This window comes from Desmodus rotundus, chromosome 3 (genome assembly GCF_022682495.2).
Source record: "Desmodus rotundus isolate HL8 chromosome 3, HLdesRot8A.1, whole genome shotgun sequence".
NCBI lineage: Eukaryota > Metazoa > Chordata > Mammalia > Chiroptera > Phyllostomidae > Desmodus > Desmodus rotundus.
The window spans coordinates 106,665,980-106,687,176 of record NC_071389.1 but is presented as its reverse complement, the minus strand read 5'-3'; the positions used below and the strand labels follow the sequence as shown (position 1 = coordinate 106,687,176).

Below are 21,197 nucleotides of genomic sequence, written 5' to 3'. Positions count from 1 at the left end.
TCCTCTTCACACAGCTGTTGTGACTGATGTTGCCCCACAGAGGACTGTCCTGCTCCAGCTGCCAGAGCTTCTGTGCCCACCACGTGGGAAAAATAACAAGTTATAGGAGCCCTGTTTTTTTAATTGGCTACATCTTTTTAGGCTTTAAAAAATTTTTTTTATTATTGTTCAATTACAGTTGTCTGCATTTTCTCCCCATCCCTCTACCCCACTCCAGCCAAACCCACCTCCCTCCCCAGCTTCCACCCCCCACCTTGGTTTTGTCCATGTGTCCTTTATAGTAGTTCCTGAAAACCCTTCTCCCCACTGTCCCTTCCCCCCTCCCCTCTGGCTATTGTTAGATTGTTAACTTCAATGTCTCTGGTATATTTTGTTTGCTTTTTTTCTTTTGTTGATCCATGGACATATTTCTAAACACATGATGGTTTTCATTCCAATGAGTAGAACAGCTGTATTAATAAGCCACAGGGAATTTTTAGTTTCTATTACACAGAATTTGTATGGCAGAGGAAATAGAGCTTTGAAGTTAGACCTAGATTCCAGTTATGGTCACATCACTAGTAGCTGTGTGACCTTGATTCAATTACTTAACCTTTTTGACCCCAGATTCCTCATCGGAAAAAGAAGAATAACACCCACCTCATCCAGTAATGATTTAATACATTAGTACAGTGTTTATAACCCACAGGTTGTAAACAAAGATTAATAACTGAGTTAATTTTGTTAATGAGGACCTTTTTTCTGCATGCTTAGGAGGTGCCTGGCATTACGCTAAGCACTTCTATTGTCTACACAACACCATTTCATCCTCACCACCCTCTGGGATAGCTACTGCTGTTATCACCCATTTTACACAGGAGGGAAACAAAGGCTCAGAGTTTAACCTGCCTGAGGTCACACAGCTAAGGACACAGTAGAGCTCAGTGTCTGGCCCCTTAACAGATATGCAGATATAATCCAAGCAACCTCCTGTTATGTCTTTTACCTACTTCCGCCTTAAAAAATCATTGATATTTATAACCACAGCTTCTATTTTATCACTGCTACTGTCTCAACTGTGAATTAGCATTTGAACTAACCAAGTAAGTAATTAGTTTGTATTCGAGAAAATATTGCAGATGAATATTATCTATCTTGAAAGATGATCATAGCATTAAGTTTTTTAAAAGGTTACAAAATTATAATATTTACAAGTCAGAGCAAAAAAAAAAAAAAGGCAAACAAGGAACAAAAAGAGTTGGCCTGCACTCCACAAAAGGAAAACCAATCAAAGGCCCAGCACACATGTGAAAAGTGTGCTAACCTTCATCATCAGTACCTGGAAGAGTGCAGTTCCGATCGCAGTGAGGTGTGAGCCCATCAGAATGGTGATGCTGTGAAACCCGACCTTCCTGAGCGGAGGCAAAGGTGGGGTGGGCGAGGCGGCCCTCACACACTGTCCTGGCAGGGGAGAGGGCAACAGGCACAGCCACCTCAGAAAGCTGTGTGGCCTGGTTTTGTCAAGTCCACCTGTGCTTTAACTTAAGAATTCTGCTTGTCGGTATGTGAGAAGCACGCACAAACATATTAGGAGATTTGTACAAGTATGTGCAAAGCAACATTGCTTATAATGGCTAAAAACTGGAAGTGGAAGCAGTTCACGCCTCCAAGTGGTAGAATGAACTGATACATTGTGATACGTGCACAGGGCAGGGCCTATTTGGCAGTGAGAGTGACCTCGAGCCACAAGCTGCCCCAAGACAGTTAAACATTACAGATGCAATGCTTCCTAAAAGCTGCAAGACAAAACTGTGCTCTCGGTGTGATCTCACTAACAAAGTTTACAAACAGACTTCAGGACATTGTTTAAGGGTGCCTGTGGAGTAGCAAAACTGTGAAGAAAAGCAAGAAATGACCAAATCTTAGTGACAGCGGTTTCCTCAGATGGGAATGGGAAAGAAGAGGCTCCAGACGCAGGAAGCTTCTGGGCGCCAGCAGTGCTTCAGTTCTTAATTAACTTCAGCGTCTAATTCTTGGCCTGGGTAGCAACTTCATGGGTATTTGCTAAACTATACAAATAAGTTTTTGCAGTAAAAATGTTCAAAACTGTATTATACTAGTTTATTGAGAGAAATCTAAATATACATAATATGATCTGAAATGATGCATTTCAATGGGTTCATGTGGTTATTGCTGGGTGAGGATATGGTGAAATGAAGGAACAGTATTTTCTCATTTTCTGCAGTACATGTCCTTTAATAAAAAAGGAAATAACTTCTTTAAATACTTGCTTCGATTTGATGACTGAGTCTTGATCTGTCATCTTAGCCAGATACCATAGTTTGAACCATAAGCAATAGCAACCAAAAACAGGTTAAATTTCTGGTTACCTTCTGTTTTTTCATTAGTCATAATTTTAATTCATTGGCAACCTCAACTGCAGTTTCACATTTATAAAAAAGAAAGCAAAAAGACCTAAATAAAGAGTGTAATAAGTATTTAATTGAACAGTAGCCTTATTTACCCTTATATTAGATTTTCAGGGGAATTCAGATATATTAGAGGAAAACTGAGTAAGAACTCTGCCTTGATCTGAAGTCTGAGATCATGGAGGGCTTGGAGGCTGAAGTAGGCTGGGCTCAAGAGAAAATTCTCCTGTAGTCTCATAATCCATCCTGTTCCTGAACACACTGTCCCTTTACACTTGTTTCTTTGCACATGACCCCCTCCCTGTTACGCCCTTTTTTTGATGATTCTTCTGCATATTTCCCATCTGAACTCACATGCAAACCTTCAGGGAAGCCCCACCTGGCTCCTCCTCTGAGCTTCCAGAGAGAAATCCTTCTCCAAACCCCTGGGCTGGCACTTGCTACGTTAGCCTCTCATTTCTTAATTACACATCCCACTAATTGGTGAATTTCTGTAGATAAAGGTTTTTTCTTTTTATCTTGGACTCTCCAACAGCTCATACCTTACTGAGTACAATGGAGGTACCCAATAACCAAAAAATAAATGAATGAATGAATGATAAAAGGCTGGTTCAGAGATTTCAAAGAGGAAATAGTTCAGAGAATGAAAGGGATGACATATCCCTTGGAGTGAAACTGCAGGATACTAACATGATGGCATGTATTTAATACTAAATACACTATTTTAGGGATATATTTACTTATATGGGGAAAGTGTTTGCTGTGAAAAAGCACAGTTTTATTGTGCTCTTGAATTAATATGAAAGTAAATTGTTGGGCAGGACAAGACAAATCACCCAGACGATTTCTTTCATTGTGGCTTACCAAACAAAAACTGCCATGGTGAGTGACACCCCAATATCTATTTGTGCAGTTTCAAATATACAAAGTACTTTCCCCACCGTGACTGACTTATTTACATTTTCTCAGGACATCATAGATCACGCAGTGTCTTGACTCCCTGGGAGAACTGGATTATATTCTTTCTACAAATCCATCATATTCAGGGCTTTACTAAGTTTGTTGCTAACAGTGTGTAACATGCTTTCTCATCACTCACTTAGGACCTGCCTGTTTATTATGTGGGGGAGGGAGGTACTGAAGGAGAAATGAGAGGGAGAAAATAATGGGTTTCAAAATGTCAGGAATTCACCGATTTGAAAGTTGACTTCATTTTCCATCACAAAAGAATATGATTAGTTAGTAATAATAACTAGCTTGTGTATTTACTAGCTTTTACTGAGTGGGCAATTCTCACATAATGCATTGTCTAACAAGGAGCATGGACAGGTAAAAAGCATTCAGCTGATAGTATTATAAAGTCCTAGCCACAGAGCATATTAGCAGCATCCAGAGACCTCTGGGTTGAGGTCTGAAGAATGAGATGCGGCAGAGTTAACTGGAGAAAAGAAGAAGCAGGAGCTGCTGCAGAGTTCTACAAGACAAGTGACACTGTCCTGCACCAACATGTTGCAATGACTCTCAAGAAAGAAGTGGACTAAAGAACACATATGCATGACCCATGGACATGAACCATGGTGTGGGGATTGCTGGAGGGAAGTATGGGGCGGGTCGAGTTGGGCTAAGGGGGAAAAGGCAGGGACAACTGTAATAGCATAAACAATAAAATATAATTTTAAAAAAGAAGTATACTAAATTTAGGACAGATACAAGATGCATATTTCACAACACTTGGCATTTCATTACATGTAAAGAAGTGAGAAAGAGGGAAGAGATGTGGATGAGGTCAATATTTCTGGCTTGCACAAAAGACACACTTTACTGAGATAGGGAAGATGGAACTGAGAAGAAATTTTGTTAGGCAACAAGAAGTTCATTCTTGGGCATATTGAATGTCATGTGCATGGGAGATATCCAAAAGGAGACGTGAGATATAAGATGTATATATATCCTATACACACACACATATGTATAATATATAATCTCCAACATATACATATGGCACAGATAATAGGAGTTCATAAAAAGAAAACAAAGAAGTCAGGGGAGGAAATTATCAAAGCAACATTTCACGAAAATTTCCAGAACGGTAGGATGAGGGTTTGTAGACTGAAAGAGTTTACCAAGGGACCAGATTAATAAATGAAACAAGACCCACACAAGGCACATCAGCATGACATTTCACAACATTAGGGGAAAGGATACCAAGAACTTCCGGAGAGCAAACAGATCACATGCCAATGGTTGAAGTTAAGGATGATACCAAACTTCTCAATAGCAACCCTGGAAGCTAAAAGAAAAGCTAAATTTCTTCACAGCTCTGGGGGAAATGATTGTCACTTTCGAATTGTGGATTAAGCCAAACAATTGTATAAAGATATCAGCTATGGAAGATGTCAGATAATTTACCTTCTATGTACCTTTCTCTCTAACATATGAAAATAATAATAATTTTTAGAAAGGTGCTCTACTAAAATAAGGAAACAGATCAAGAAAGAGGAAAACATGAAGCGTCCAGCAAAAAAGAACCCAACATAGGAGAGAGGCAAAGGAGTTTCTCAGAATGATGATGAAGGGACATTCCAGGATGACAACCCTCAAGAGTCCTAGAAATTACCAGTCCAGAATAAAATGGAGAATGAGGGCTCCAGGAAAACAAACCTTTTACATAATTGTGAAAAGAGAGCTGTGCCCTGATAGAGAATTTTGAGGAAAATGAGTAAAGTTTATAAGAAACCTAAGCAAACAAAGACCAAGGAAGCTAGTAAGTCCAGGGAAAACAAAAAGTCATACAAGTAATGAAGTTGCTCAGGTGTGAATAATATTTATGTAGTTGTAACAAAATGAACAATGAATTTTGACTTAACCAAAAATTATGGTAGAACTATAGTGATGAGAGATCCTACAGAGAGCAAATTTGTCATTTTCCATATTAGGAAGCTATTAAAATAGGTCTAAATGTAATATCAAGAAATAGCAGTATAGACATGTTACTTAGATATATGGAATAGGTACTAGGAAAAACACTTAAAATATTTGAAATGATGAGTGAGAATTGGGCATATAGAAAGTGGGGCAAGATACTGTTTTTGTTTAAAGCCTATTACAAAATGATGTAGATTGCTGGATGGTGCTGTGGCTGCAGTTACAGCTGGCAACTGACTGTAAATGTGGTGAGCCCCTCTGTGTCATGTGCTCAGCTGGACTAGAGGAGAGCACAGCTGGATTAAACTGGGGTTGGCTTCAGCAGACAGGGTAACCACAGTGGTTTCTGCTGCCTCTGTGATATTAGAGCAAGAGTATAGCAGAGGTGGAGAACCTTGGAATCAACAGATTGGATAAGAAAGGAGGTGAAGACAGAAGCCCAGTAGTTTGGGTGTAAAGGAATTCATAGTCTAGATTAGAAGAATGAACTGATGGAGTAGCAATAACATGGTGAGACAATGTTCTAAAAGTGGGGTATGTGTATTTCAGAGGTGAAGTTCAGGTGATGACAAGGTTCAGGGTGGTGCCCACAGGTCCCGATTAAAAAGCCCTGGCAGGAGTAGTAGATGTCAGAAGGCTGAGAGGCTGGGATATCAGATGAATTGTGAATGGGGTCATCGACATTTACCAGGATGATGGCAGGACCTGGGGTAAGGAGAAGACCACCTGCTTGGTGGTGGCAGGCAGCAGTGTTAGAGTATGCCACCATAAATTTGGAACCTCAGTGGAAAAACAGGCTTTTAAAAAATTTTTAATTGATTTTTTTAGAGAGAGAGAAAGGGAGGGGGGGAGAGAGAGAGAGAGAGAGAGACATCAATTTGTTGTTCCACTTACTTATGCATTCATTGGTTGATTCTTGTATGTGCCCTGACCGGGGATCAAACCCATGACTTTGGTGTATGGGGATGATGCTCTAACCAAATGAACTACCCAGCCAGGCAGAAAAGCAGTTTTACTTGAGCATGGTACCTTCAGGTTCTGCTGGGGCATTAGGTAGTTTGCAGGGGACTGCCTGACTTGACGGTAAGTTGGATGAGGAGGTAAGTGGCAGCCATGCTCCGAGAGAGGTTGAGGACAAAAGTGGGAGAGTGCAGTTTCCAAAAGAGTAAGGAATCCAGTATAAACCAAGAGTTGGAGAAGAAAGGCTGGGACCAGGGATAGGAAGGATTTAGGGACTCACTGGCCTCCAGCTTCAGACAACAAATGGCTTGAGCCATGTCCTTGTCTCTTGGTTACATCGCAGAATGAAAGCACCTGTGTTCTCCTGTCCTCTCTCCCAACATTCTCACCCCCACCCCATCCCACTCACCTGAATTCATCATGCTTCTGAATGTATTGCACAGGTAGCCAATAGGACTCATTACTCCTCAGGACTCTTGAAGGCCATTTCCATGGGAGGCAGCCATAGTTTCAGATCTTGGCTCAGCCACATACTGGTAAACGTGGCTATTGCTGCAACCTCCACATCTTCAGTTTCTTCACTTGCAAAGTAACAAAAACAGCAATAACACCAACAGTGTTTGCAGTGGGGTAAAGTCAGATAATATACAAGTGCACAGAAGCAACTACAAAGTGGCACCTTGCACTTATAAAAGCTTATAATAAATACACTCCACAAAAATACAACCTTCATGACAGCCCACACATCTCTCTTTCACTGGAATAGCACCTGCTGCATACTTGGGGCTTAAAAATGAAGGAATAAGAAGATATTTGTAAAGGTTTTGCACATATATATGTCAGAAAAAAACCACTCCTTTATTCTTCTGTCCTTACCTTTTCATAACAATTTTCAGAGTTAAATAATTCCTTAGTCTTATCCCAGAGGACAATTAGGTCTGTATTATAATTTTTGTAGACCTCTTTGAAAACGACCTTTTTTATTCTCCTTTATATTCCCAGCTACAGTGTCTACACTCAAGCATGGGTTAAGTGGTTGTTGAAATGGAGTCAACCTTAAATAGGTTAAAATGCAGCCTCTCCTCAAGTATACCAATATTCAGACTCCCCTCATTGTCTCCATTCTCCCCCTATGTCAGATATTCCTTACTATTGGCAGCTAAAAACTGTTTCCTTCTCCTCTTGTCCCTCTTTGGAGTATCCTCTCTCTCTCTCTCTTTCTCTCTCCCTCCCCCCTCAATTCATGTAAGTTCCTCTTTTATTTGAGATATTTCTATCTAGATAACATTTCCTATCTTCATTCTATTTAATCCCCACAAATCTTTCCTTGAAATGTTCCCTATTCTACTTGTCTTATCAGTGACATCGAATCCCTATTTCTTGATTACAGCATTTGTTTTTTCTTAGTCACCTCCTGTCAGCTACTTTGGCACAGTAACAATCACTCGCATTGTTGCCACATTTGCATTTCACGTTTCCCCTTGCTCCTCTTCCCCCTCCTCCCCTTGTTTTTCATGTTCCCACCCAGAAGCAGGCCTGTGGGGTTCAGATTCCTCTCATTGGCTCCATTCTCCACCAATGTCAGATATTCCTTCTGATTTTTAAAAATTACTAAAAATGGGGGAGAGTCACCACAATACCTGTGCTTTCACAGCTATGCGGAGTGAGGATGTGAGATGGGTGAGGGACAAAGTGTGTTGCTGTGTATTTTCCTTTATCCTTTTTTGTTTCCTATCTTTCCTTACTTATACTAGATTTACTTGCAGAAATTTGTGGCCTATTGTATGTGGAGTTAAGAGCCTGTAAAAATTTCTTTTGATCTTTTTTGATGTGCTTATTTCTTTTTATGAAACAAGTATATTGCATTCTTCCAACTATTATCTTAAATCTAACTTTCCTCTGCATTTGATATGCTCAGTGAGGATTTGGCATTAGCTGTTGTCATTTGTCACTACATTTTTTCTTAGATGACAGCCTCCTCCTCAGAACAAGCCCATGATCCTTGGCAGCTTCAGTCATTCCCACAGCTCTTGTGCAGCCGGTCTTTGCTTTAAGTATCCACAATGAACAGGTTCTTAGTCACTTTCATGATGTCCAGCTCAGGAATAAAACACAAAAATGCGTCTTCTCCTAGTGGTTGTCAAAGTCACCATGTCACTGTGGAAGACCCTTGACCATGTGAGAAAGCTAAGCTTGCACATTTTCTTTCCTTTTCCCTCCCCTCCCCTCCACCCCCCTCCCCTCCCCTCCCCTCCACTCAGTGAGGAACTGTGTATGGATTGCCAGGCAGTACCTTTCAACTTTTAGGCCTTTGGGATGCTTCTTGCTGCTCTACTATGATGAAATATTTTAGGAACACCTGGATTTTTAGTATATGGAATTGGGTGAATGTTATCAGTGATGGTGTTTCAAATGAAACTCGATGAATGTCTCCCCTGAGACCAGAGTGAGGCTGGCATTTCTTTCTACTTCTGCTGCCTTCTTCCACCCACCCCCAGAGCTATAGTGGTGGGGCTCTGGGTTTTGTATGTATATATTCTCTTACATAGCTCTGAACCTATGTGTACATAAGGGACACTGACTAGTGTTGACCTTTTACAGCCCCATGAGAGAGGAGCATGGACATATATTTATTAAGGAGCTATTTTCTCTGGCTACCATTGTATAATTCAGGTCTTGTTTGGATGCAAGTTAGAGAAACATAATTCAGACTACTTTAGGCAAAAAAGAAAGTGAAAGGTCAGAAGGATTGTGGCTCACATAACTGAAAATTTCAGGTGGTAATGCTAAAGTGAGGGATAGTTGAACCCAGGTACTTGAACAGTGTCACCGTGAGTGCTTTTCCATCTCCCGGCCCTTCTTTCAGTCCACTGGCTTTTTCACACAAAGATTCTCCCCATCTGGAGACAAAGATGGTCAATGGCAGTTCAGACTTTACATTTCACCAGCTTAGTCATCTATCATAAAAAGAATTCTCTTCCAATAATTCCAGCAAAATTCCCAAGGTAGGTCTCTTATTCCCAACTTGGATCTTGATTTCGTTCTCAAACCAGGACCACTGTGAGGCAGAGCCCTGATTAGGCAGGCCTGGGTCACACGCCCACCTGCGGATCCAGGTGGGTCAGAACCACATGGACCAGCATGAGTACCATTAAAAGAAGCTGGTCAGGCGAAACCTGAGATGTACACTAGAGGCATGTAGTCTGCACTGGAGGAAGAAGATTGGATAACTGAGCAGGGTCTAAGGAAAGACTGGTATTCATGAGGAGTTAGGAAATTTAGGAAAAGCTACATAAATAAGTGACAGGGACTCAGGGGACTAATGTAGGCCAAGCACTTGCTGCCTTTCTGGTGAGTAAAAAGGTTTTCTTCATTTATTAATTCAGTTAGAGAGGGTATGGAAAGCAAATAATGACCCTCAAATACATCCATGCTTTAACCTCTAGAACCCATGAATTCCACCTTACGTGGTCAAGGGACTTTGCAGAGGTGGTTAAGTTAAGAGTCTTCAGATAGGGAGATTATCCTGAATTATCTGGATAGACCCAGTGTAATTACAAGGCTCCTTATATGACGAGGTGGGAAGAGTATGAGGTGAAGGAGATGTGACACAAACAGAAACTGGACTGATGGGCTTCAAAGACAGAGGAAGGCTCCACAAGCCAGGGAACACTGGAGGCTGGAAAGGTAAGGACATGGTTCTCATGTGGAACCTCCAGAAGTACCAGCCCTGCCAAAACATTCGGTTAGCCCATAAGACTGAGTTCATGCTCCTGACCCCCAGAACTGTAAGAATAGTTGTGTTTTAATCCACTAAGTTAGTGGTAATTTGTTCCAGCGGCAACAGAAAACTAACCCAGACACTTCAGAGATGAGAAATGAGCTAAATTTGAGGATGGTCAGGAGTGGGCCAAGCAGATAAGGGAGAGTTGAGCTGCCCAGCCTAAGGGAACAGCATAAGCAAAGATGCAGAGGATCAACCAGAAAATGTGGTGTCACAGCAGGGGTGAGTGGGAGAGGAGGTGAAATCCTGGAGATGGCTTATCCCATGTCCCAGAATTGGGTCTTCCTTCTGAAGATCACAGGAGGCTTTGGAAAGGCTCTTTGAAGGACAGTCGTGTGATCTGGTTAATGATTAAGAAAGGTCATCCTGGCACTGGTGAGGGAGATGGGTTAGGTAAAGATGAGGAAGATAAGACACAAGACAGAGAAATCACTCAGCAGATGTTTCTAGTTGCCACCAACCCCAAGAAATGATAGGGACTGAGCTAAGGGAAAAAGTGAGAATGGATGAAGGGCCAGGTTTAGGAGCTACGTATGAGGCAGAATCAGAGTTAGTGACTAATTAGACATGGGAGGATAAGGAAGAGGACTCAGTGGCTTCTGGTTTCAGTCACTATGGGAACAATTGACTAGGAAAGAAAATATAGGAAGGGGAGTGGATTTGAGAGGCAGGTCCTTTTTGGCGCATGATGACTTGGTCATCCAGCAGGTAAGTGGTAGTGTCTCGCCAGCAACCACAAACAGGGTGGCTCTCAGGAGAGATGTCTGGGCCCGGCTGGACTGGAAATATCAGATCTCACAGCCATTAGTGTGTACACTCATTGCTGCAAGCCTATTGAGTGGACAAGCTCATCCAGGAAAGTGGACGGGAGAAGACCACGGCAGAGACCTGAGACAGCTTCACTCAGGTGGAAGGAGGGAGGCAGCAGGAGCCAGGGAGGCTGAGGGACAGTGACCAGAGTGCCACAGGAGAACCGTGAGACCAAAACTGCACTGGCATTTCTGGCAACTCAGAGGCCTTAGTGTTAAATGAAAGCTGATGGTTACTTAAAAACATCTGGGCTGAGTCTAGGTCACAAGAAAACTACAAAAAGAATTGGAAGTCTGGACTGAATGCTATAATTTTCCATCAAGAACTCCCAGAACCACACAGGAATCTTCCAGGCAGTGTTGTATTCCTGGGGGCAGGGTCCTGGTGAAACTTTTGATCATAGTAATTTCTGCAGAATTCATTGTACTATGCTGGTTTCTCTCCTTCTCCTTTCATGGAGCAGACAAACTATTTTCATTTTGGTTTGGTTTCTCTCCCTTTATTGTTTATATATTTCCTATTATAGAAGCAATGTGTGATTCATCATAAAATATGAAAATAATGCAGAAGCCTATTAAAATAAAAAGTAAAATCCCCTCAGTCCTACTGCTCAGAAGTCACCCCTATTGAAAATTTGGTGCCTGACTTTCAGATCTTTTCACATATTGACAACCATGGTACATATTTGCTTTGTTATTTATCATGGGCAGCTCTCACGCCAGTGCAGTGTAGAGCTACCTCATTCTTTTTAAGGGCTGCATAGTAGTTTGTAGTATGGACATACCATGGTTTATCTACCTGTTCCCCAATGTGTGTTTTGGTTATTTACACTTTATTACTGTTCAGAGTGTATAAAGTATCTTTAAACCTGAATTTTCACATTGCAAGTGTTCCAAAGACAGATTTGTAGAAGTGGAATAGCCAAGTCAAGTCTATCAATATTTAAATATTTGCTAGAAGGTAAGAATTGCATTCAATGAGGGCTGTATAGAAAATACCAAAACTTTGAATAAATATGCGTATTTAGGTTTCTTTTAAAGTACTAGGCTGAGTGCAGACTTTTGTCCTTGAACAGTTCCCTTCTTAGCTCCCAGAGGCCTTGGTGCTTTTTCATATTTGTTGATACCTGAAGTCAAAGCAGAGGGAAGCAATGGAAGAGGCAGTTTAGCCATTGGTACAGATTGGTATTCTGAAGGGTGGGTGTGCCATCAGAGGTGTGGAGTGCTGGCTGGGCTTTCAGGACCCCAAGATGCAGCCTCTGTGAGTCCTAGAACTCTTGCACAGGATCTGTCTTGAAAGGAGCCTGGAGGGAGGGGGAGAGGCAGGAAGGGCATCAATGGAACCACCACTTTGTGCAGGGAAGGGTATGTATGGCCCACCAGTGAAGTTTGTGTTCTAGTGGGGAATGTAGACAACAAACAAGCAGATGAATATGAAATATATTTGGGAGTAGTGAGAAATGGTGTGGAGAATGAAGCAAGTGAAAGGGAGAGTAGCAGTGGGCAGGAGGACTGTTCTCCTAGAGGGTCAATTATGGCTTCTCTGAAGATTATTGTTTGTGCAGAGACCTGAATGCACAGATGAGGGAACCATGTACAGAAGGAACTCAAGCTAAAGTTCCCAGAATAGGAGGAACTGAGCCATGTTTAAGCACCAGCAAAGCTGGCATTATGGCTTCGGGATGCAAGCAGAGGGTGGGGTGATGTCAGCATGGGGGGAGACCCCCCAAAACATGGAGGTTTTGTAAAAAATTGTGTATTTATTCTTACATATTTAAACTTCAGTCACCTTCAAAGTATTCTCCATTTGATGTAATACACCTATTGAGACATTTTCTCCACTGCTCAAAACAGTTTTTGAACTCATCAATTTTGATACCTTGTAGTGCTTTTGATGGTTTTTCCGTTTCACCTCTTCCACATCAGCAAAACATTTCCCTTTGAGGATTATTTTCATCTGGGGAAACAAAATAAAGTCACCTGGGGCAAGATTGGGTGAATAGGAAGGGCGGAGTATGGAGGTCATGCTGTTTTTTGGTCTAAAACTGCTGAACACTCAGTGTGGTGCTCACATTGAGAGAGTCTTCAAAAAGACAAATCCACTGAAGCCAAATGCAGCCTCTCACAGCAATGCCAGCTGGTGCACTGATGCAGATGGGTTCCTAGAACACTCACCTAGCAGGGGAAGCCTGTACTACAAGGGGCCTGCCCTCTAGAAGATAATTCTGTTTTTTTTGAGGGGAGTCCCCCCTCATATATGAAGAACATGTATTCTTTATATAGTTCATATGTTACATCACATATACATATATGATGTAACATATAAATACATAAAATTATGGAGGCTGAGAAATCCCAAGGTCTCCGGTCAACAAGCTGGGGACCCAGGACAGCTTGTTGATGTAAGATCAGGTCTGAGAGCAGAAGGAGACTGATGATCCAGCCCAACCAGTCAGGCAGGTGAAGTTCCTTCCTTCTCAGCCTTTTGTTCTTCTCAGGCCTTCAAGAGATTGATGAGGTGCACTACATTAAGTAGGTCCATCTGCTTTATTCAGTCCACCAATTAAGGTATTTGTCTCATCTAGAAACACCTAGAATACACGTACACCCAGAATAATGTTTGACCAAGTGTCTGGGCACCTCATCACCCAGTCAGGTCGACCTATAGAATGGGCCATCGCAGTGTGTCTGTGAAGTAGCCAGGGGACCAGGTCGTCTGGGGCTGTGCTGTCCACTATGGTGGCCACCAGCCCACGAGCAGCTATCAAGCACTTGAATGGTGACCTGTACCATGTTGAAGGGATATGGAGTATGTTGGGTCAAATGAAATACACTATTACAATTAATTTCAATGTACTTTTTACTTTTGAAATGTGATTTCTGTTGGAGAGTGCTGGTCCACAAGGCTTTGTGGTGTGGTAAAGAGTTGGCAGTTCTCTTTGAGTGTCCTGGGAGGTGGTTGGAGGGGTTTGAAATTGGGAATGACTTGCTCTAACTTGCGTTTTAAGCAGTTCAGCTCCTGCTGAGGGGGGACACGCTGCAGGGGGCAGGAGTGGAACAGCAGAGCAGTCAGGGGGCTGCAGAAGGAGGCAGAGGGGTGTCGGTGACATGGGCTCTACAGGCCAGTGCAGAGCAGGGATGTGGCCAGACCTGGGTTTCTTCCCAGAGGACAGTCAGCAAAAGCTGAATGGGGGCAGGGAAAAAAGAAACAAATCAACACCAGTTTCTGAGTGTTTCTGAGCTGAGCACAGAGTGCAAACACACCATGTACTCAGATGTGAAAGACTTGAGCATGTTAACCGAGTGCCACGAAGCATATTGAGGGTGGGAAGAAAAATGGAGGGATACAAAAGAGAATTCAGGCTTTAGTAGATTCAAACAATAAGACTAAAACAGACAAAGGCAGTAAAACAGAGGAGATAAAAACAGGTCTGTGATGCAAAAGCTGAAGGTTGGCGGCCTAGGATGGATAGGGGTTGAGGCAGGGGCTATGGCCTGAGGGAGGCAGTGGCCCAGCCAGGCCAGAGAAGAACAAGGGAGAAGAAGGTGGGATCCAAACACCTGCCTCCCTCCCCAAACTCTGGGAACAACCCCTTTCCCCAGTCACATAGGTGCACAACACTTGCATGTACACACATGTACAGGTATCCTGTAATAGTGCTCTTAAAGTTGAAAAGGGAAGGTCAACATACTTGAACACATTAAAACTGCATAAAACCACAGTCCAATGAAAGATACTATGAATAAGTTTTAAAAAGTGAAAGGCTAGAAAAAGTAATCTGTGTTGTAGGCAAAGGATTAATGTCCAGAATAAATGAAGAGCCTTTACATATCAGTAAGAAAAACGGGCAACAGGTTTAGTTAGGTAATTTTCAAATGAAAAACCGCACATGACCAGTATGAAAAAACTCTAAGTATCTGGCAAAATTTAAAATGATTGCGACTTCAAAGTCAGTAGGGTGTGGGGCACGAGGAAAGAGTTGCTCTCACACACTCTTGGTTGGGAGTGCAAATTAGTACTTCCTTTGGAGGACAGTTGACTGTGTCTAGCAATATTGCAAATGAGCAAAAGCACTTCTATCCACTTGTCCTGTAAAGATACTCGTACATGTGTGCAAAGAAACAAGTAGGAGAATGGTTATTGTAGCACACTGAGCCATTTTAATAGTCAAAACTTGCCAAGAATCTAAATATTCATCAATAAGAGATGGGTAAATGAATTATGGTACATCTTTGCCCATTAATACAATGTGGCATTTTAAAAAGATCTATAAATACATAAGAAAAAGATATTTTAAAAACGTGATAGGTAAAAAGAAATTGCAGTGTGTGGTTTGTTCAGTTAATTAATAGCTGTATTTGTAAATGTGTAGGTTTATTTGTACAATATCTAGAAGAAGGTCTGGGAAAATAATGCCAAATTGCCAGCAGCACTTACCTCTTGATGAGGAGTGAGGTCGCAGGGTTTGCGGGGAAGGGGGAGGTTCGTGGTCTGCATCTAAGAAACCATCACCAAGGTTTGCTTTTGAAATGACATAAACTGTGCTGAAGTGGAGGCAGGTGTAGGTTCTCCAAGTCTGCTTTTTTTTCTCTGTTCTTGGAATTTCTGATGAAGGTGATGTGAAGGTGAGTGTCCGTGCCCAGTGCACAGGGAGAAACTGCTCTGTGTACCCCTATCACCCACACTCAGTTCACCCTACTCTGCCGGGGTCAGCCCTGGGCCCACAAAGGCGCAGCAGAGAGAGCACAAAGGCCTCATAGGCCACCTGTGTGAACCAGCTGCATGGACATTAATTAGACTCAGACCGAGTCCCCCCTCGATGCAGAAGTCATTAGAAGTTATGTTCAGTGATAACTTCCTTCCAATGTCTTCTGAAAATTAGTTTCTGCAGAAAGAGGTGGGCAGGTCATGTTGATGGCTAAGGACAGGACAATTTTAATTCCCAAATAGTTCATCAGGGTCACTGGGGTACTGTGACCTCTAGAGACAGTTTCATCAAATCAGAGTCAACAGTGTGCCTATTCCCCGCTCACTACAACTCAGTTCTCTTTGCTATAAACAAGTGTGTCATTCCTCAAGCACTGGGGGTGGTGACCATAGCAACAAATCATCCAAATATGACTTTGTTCTGTTTGCCTTTTGTTAAACCTCCCTTTCCACAAACAGCTTGTGTTACTGTTCCAATTGTAACTAGTTTGCTTTCTTTCTGTTTCTCTTTTTAAACTATATATAGGAACAAAGAAAGAACTACAAAAAGATCAAGATGCTAATAAGCCTGCTGTTTCATCCCCGAAGAGAGTGGCAGCTTCAACCACCAAGCTTCACTCACCAGGTATTTAGGAGTGCGACCTGTGTTCCCCCGGTGGAAGACTTGAACGTGGGATTTACTTGCTCTGGTGTTACTAGTGGATCAATGCCAGCACATGCAACATGCAGGGTCGCCCCAGCCTGCCATGCACACACAGATGTGTTCTGACTCTAGATGAAATGAACCAGCTGTTGGCATCGTTTTCTCCAAAAATGTTGTTATTATGCTACATTTAAGTGGCAGAATCCTCTCTGTGTAGGGGTACCCGCTAGTCCAACAGCACATAGGAATAATTTATAATTGAAAAACAGACTTTGAAGCTCTAACCTCAAGAGATAATATTTTCTAAAAGGATGAAAAACAGAACAATGCATATCAAATACTTGTTATTTTGTCAGCAAAGAAGCCATTTTTTTACATTCAGACATAAGTAAGCTACCTAATGTCATTTGAAACTTAAAAATTATTTATTATGGAAATTCATATGGTAAGGCATTAGCCCCTTCATAGAATAGAATGCAATGTAACCTCAGAACACTTTCTTAAAGCACAAAAATAGCAAACCAACAGCTCATGTCTGAGTTCTTACTATATACCAGACACTGTCCTATTCATTTCATGCCCAGAGTAACCTGTGAGGCAGGGCCCTTCCCTTTACCTGTGATGAAATCAAGGTACACAGATGTTTGTTAATTTGCCCAAAGCCACAGCAAATAAGTAGTCGAGTCTTGGTTTGAACTCCAAACACTCAGAACCCCAAAACTACATTCTTAGTTGCTCTGCTATTAATCAGAAAGCTTAAAGAATAGGAAACATTAATATTTCTAGTTAATTAAAAATGTATAAGAAATAAGCCAAAGCCATGACAAAGCTGGGTGCCTAACAGGGTGAGAGATCAGATGGAGAAGCCTGCGTAAATCTGGAATTTGTAAAGGGCAGAACTGTCCTGAATGGATTAGGAAGAAAAAGAAAGCTCCCCTTGCAGGAGGAGCCTGACTGGTTGCAGCTTTGGCTCTTGAGCAGGTGGGGAGGGGAACCAGCCCTCCCTTAGGATTCCTTACCCCAAATCTGCCCTGCCAAATATGAGAACTGGATTCCATGCTACCCTTGTGGTCTGAAAATTCAATTCAAAATGCTGTAGGACTTGTGTCCACTTAGGAAAATAAAAGCAAAATTATTACAGACACAAGGAAATAAACCACCACGTTTGAGGTCCTTATGTTCTAGGAGAAGTAAAGGTATTGCGTACTTTTAGACTTTAAGTTAAAATATATCTGTTAAAATTTCTACAATGACCAATAAAATAGAGTATATAGTTCTAAAACAAAAAGAATGGAAAAAGTTGGAATGAGGAGTAAAAGTGTTTTCTCTCAATGCAAATGAAGACAAAAAGGGGAAGAAAGAAAAAGTAGAAGGAAGAAAAGGGGAAATTAGAAAGGGAGGCAGAGGGGGAGATGGGAGAAATGGAAAGAATAAAATATTAGAAATGAACTAAGAAGTGTCATAGTGAATGTGCATGAACAAAACTCTACATTAAATCATTCCTGCCCTCACCCAGGCTCAGGACCAGCTGGAAGGGTGTTTCCCACCCCCTGCCGTCTTCTCTTCATCTTCGCCACCACTAGCCAACCCCGGGCAAACAGTGCTGACACTAAGTAGGAGAAGAGTGTGCTACCAGACACAGTTTTGTGGAACAAATTTAGATCAGTTTAAGAACCACAAAGCCTGTCCAAGAACACACAGGACTCAGCACCTGTGTCTGGGGCTGTCCTGCCAGTCTGCAAGAAGCAGGTTGGCTTTCTGTTAGGATGTCGACCCAACTCATGAAACGCTTTCTTAAGGCTATCAAAGTTGTGTCCTGTGAGACTTTTCTTTCTTGTTTACAAGTGTTAAGGTTGTGAGCCTGCATACGGTAGAAATATGCAGGTTTCAATGCTGCATTTTGTTTGTTACCATGTCAGTTAAGCTTCCAGCTTTAGGATTAAATCAAGCTTTTACATCCATTAGAATCCTCTGGATAGTGCCAGATGGCTACAGATGAATATTTAACATTCCCTTTCCAGTCTCTAGGGTGGTTCTTCTCCCCAGTGCTCAGCCTTTGCATGCACAGGGCTTGTATTCATCCTTGTGAGACTGTAACATTCCTGGCTTTTTCCTCTGACTTGCCAGCTGACGCTGGGGTCATCATAAAGTCTACTGCCCCTAACCAGCATTATGGAGCCAGCAAGATGGCTACAGAGAATTGTGACTGGGACAAGATTGAGGTAATGGGAGGATGTTCTGGAATTAGCATGTGTCCCCAAACCCATGCGGTCTGTCGGAGATGTTGTAGAGGGGATCAGCAACGAGCATACGTGGCCTTCAGTGCTGAGAGCCCTGGGAGTAGAGGACATGCACAGTAAAAGCTGTTAAGTATTTTGGTTCCCTCCAAAGCACACAACATAAAACATACGTATTAAATCAGCTGTCTGTGGGTCATGGAAAGACAGTGGTCTGGCTATTTCTGCTCCTATATTTTATATCAGAGAGATACACTGGGGATAATCTTCAACAACTGGGAGGTTTACAGGGGTGAACAGTAAAAAAAAGCTGGTATTTCTACTTTTTTCACTTCAATTAAAGAACCATCAATAGGCCCTATTTTGAAGGTCTTTATTCATTAGTGTCAATGTCCTAGTTCAACTGGGTGGAAATCAGGATAGTGGAGGAGGCCAGGGCTCTGACTCTTTGAAGAGACTAAACACGCACGCGGAGCCTCTGCTTGACTGCAGGGAGAGGTCACTGGCTTGCCCACCTGCTCTGAGCCGTCAGTCAGCCACCCTGGAGCAATGTAAATACGGCAAGGGACAGGTAAGGAAGTGATGTCAAAACCTTTCAGCACCTGGAAGTGTCTTTGGGACATGGTGTGCCCCTCATTAAAGTGTGCATGGTGGCTCTTCCAGAGAAATCTGAAGTGAGTCACCGTCCCCACACCCATCCAGTGCCGACCACCTGCTCCATGTGTTCCTGTGGTCGCTGCGGTGCAGAGGTGTTCTTCTCATGGTCCCGTTAGCCCCTTACCTCCTAAGCAGATTGTCATTTGCCTTCATTATGGCTGGCTCTGAAGAGAAGACAGCAGAAGCACACAAAATCCTCCTTAAATTTTAATGAAACAGGCGAAGGTGGCTGTGTGTCAGTCATCTCTCAATGTAAGCTCTCTGTCCCCAAGACAGTAGGTGAGCCTGGGCTGCAGCCCATATGCACCACCTTGGGGATGGCGTCACATTGGGCAGACAGGAGAGTAAGTGACAGAATAACACTTCATGGAGTTAACTAAAAAGTACTTAACAAAAATTGACAGCACAAAAAAGAGTACTGTTTTTAGTGAGAACCAAAACTATGCCGATGATGGTAAAATGATGATTAGTCTTAGGTGAAGTTTTATTTGATGTATTTAGAAAATGGCAGAACACGTTTTTATCTAAAAGCAGTAGAGAACTCCACAGTCAGCCTTGTTTGTCTGCATTTCCTTCCTACAGTCTTAGCACTGGGTCCGGACTTTAGTCTACACCAGGACATTGGTTGGGTGTCACATGTGCAGCCAGCCAGGAGTCCCCAGCAAGGACTGGCTTCATAAGGTAGTTTGGTGCTACAAATGAGCTGAAGTTTTGCTTGGTGTGTTGATACCAAAAGCTGGTGTTCTCAGGGGAGCCCCGTCTTAGATCAAACATGCGTTTTTTGGCTCCAGGAATAGAAATGTGGACTGAGTGTGTCAACGTTCACTCGAACACTGAAATTGAATGTGTGAGTGAAAGTAATGTTATGTTACAGATGTACATTTGGGGGTGCCACAAGATGAGACCCAAAGAGACATTGGGCAGTTGAGACTTAAATGTCATCTTGAGCTAAGGAGAAAGGTGGGAGGGTAGTGGTTTGGGACTTCAAAGGGCAGGGAGACCACTCACAGGGAGATGGAAAGCAGATGTTCGGAAAACAAGTGTTTGCTGGGCCATCTTTACAATGGGACACAGAGAGGACTTGATCACAGGGGCCTTCCTAGGTCCCTCCCTGTCCCTCGCACCTGGTTCAGATTAAACTGCGGTTATCTACCAGGATGGCTTCCTGCCTGCAGCAGGTCCTCTGTCCAAATTCCTTTAGACAGGTAAAGGGGGAGGGACAAAGGTTCTTTCAGAAACTTTTATTCCTTAATAACTAGCTTAAGATTATTAATATTCCAAAGGCATATTTGGGAGTGACAGGCTTTGCTTCCCTTCAGCACTAAGAATAGGATTTCACCAAACCCGTCTTATATTGTCTATTTCCCATTGACTGTAATTGCTAACCTGATGATGATGGTGATGATGATGATGATGTGATAATGATGATATTGACAGTAATAATAATGATAATGGGGAGTGAATCTGGCAGCCAGAAATACAGGACAACATGAGTGCTCACTAATACCTGTAAGCTCAGATGTGACTCTCTGTGTCCTAGATTGCAATGAGCTTTAATTCACTGAGCTGGAAGTATGTTTATTATTTCCTTCAGATTTCTAAAAGAACTGTCTTCTCTTGTATCAGTGTCAGGCACCTGGTACCTCAATACATTAATTAAAAAATTGGAGTGCTTCATAAAATCACCAGCCACAGCCATAAAATGGCAGTAATCATGAAAAAATCCACCTTAGCTCTTAGGCTGTGTCTTAGAGTTCAATGCATGCAGTAACTCTCGATTATTCTGTTGGTAGTTATTTTTCTTTTGTGTTCAGTATTGAGAATGTTGGGGTTAAGTACATATTAAGGTTGATTTGCCTACAACATGCAAGTGAATTTTCTGGAATATTATGTACTGTCACAAAGACAGTTTTAAAGAAGCAATAAGTTCACGTTGTACTGTTAAGTCATGCATTTAAGATACGTCCTATGTGAGGTCACATTGTAATCTCTGATGATTTCTTAACAGGAGGGAGATTTAATTAAAATTGTCATGGTTACCATTAAATTAACAACCAGAAGTAGTT

The 21,197-nt window shown here is 42.2% G+C and overlaps 1 protein-coding gene across 2 annotated transcripts in view; it reads left to right on the top strand.

The window, feature by feature from the left end:
• Positions 1 to 21,197, top strand: part of MTUS2 (microtubule associated scaffold protein 2) — a 578,493-nt gene that overhangs the window by 406,622 nt on the left and 150,674 nt on the right. For both annotated transcript variants that reach the window (XM_024551026.4, XM_053920733.2), the window contains exon 6: positions 16,121 to 16,219. In XM_024551026.4, the coding sequence (XP_024406794.2) occupies positions 16,121 to 16,219 (99 nt within the window). The remainder of the gene's footprint in view (positions 1 to 16,120; positions 16,220 to 21,197) is intronic.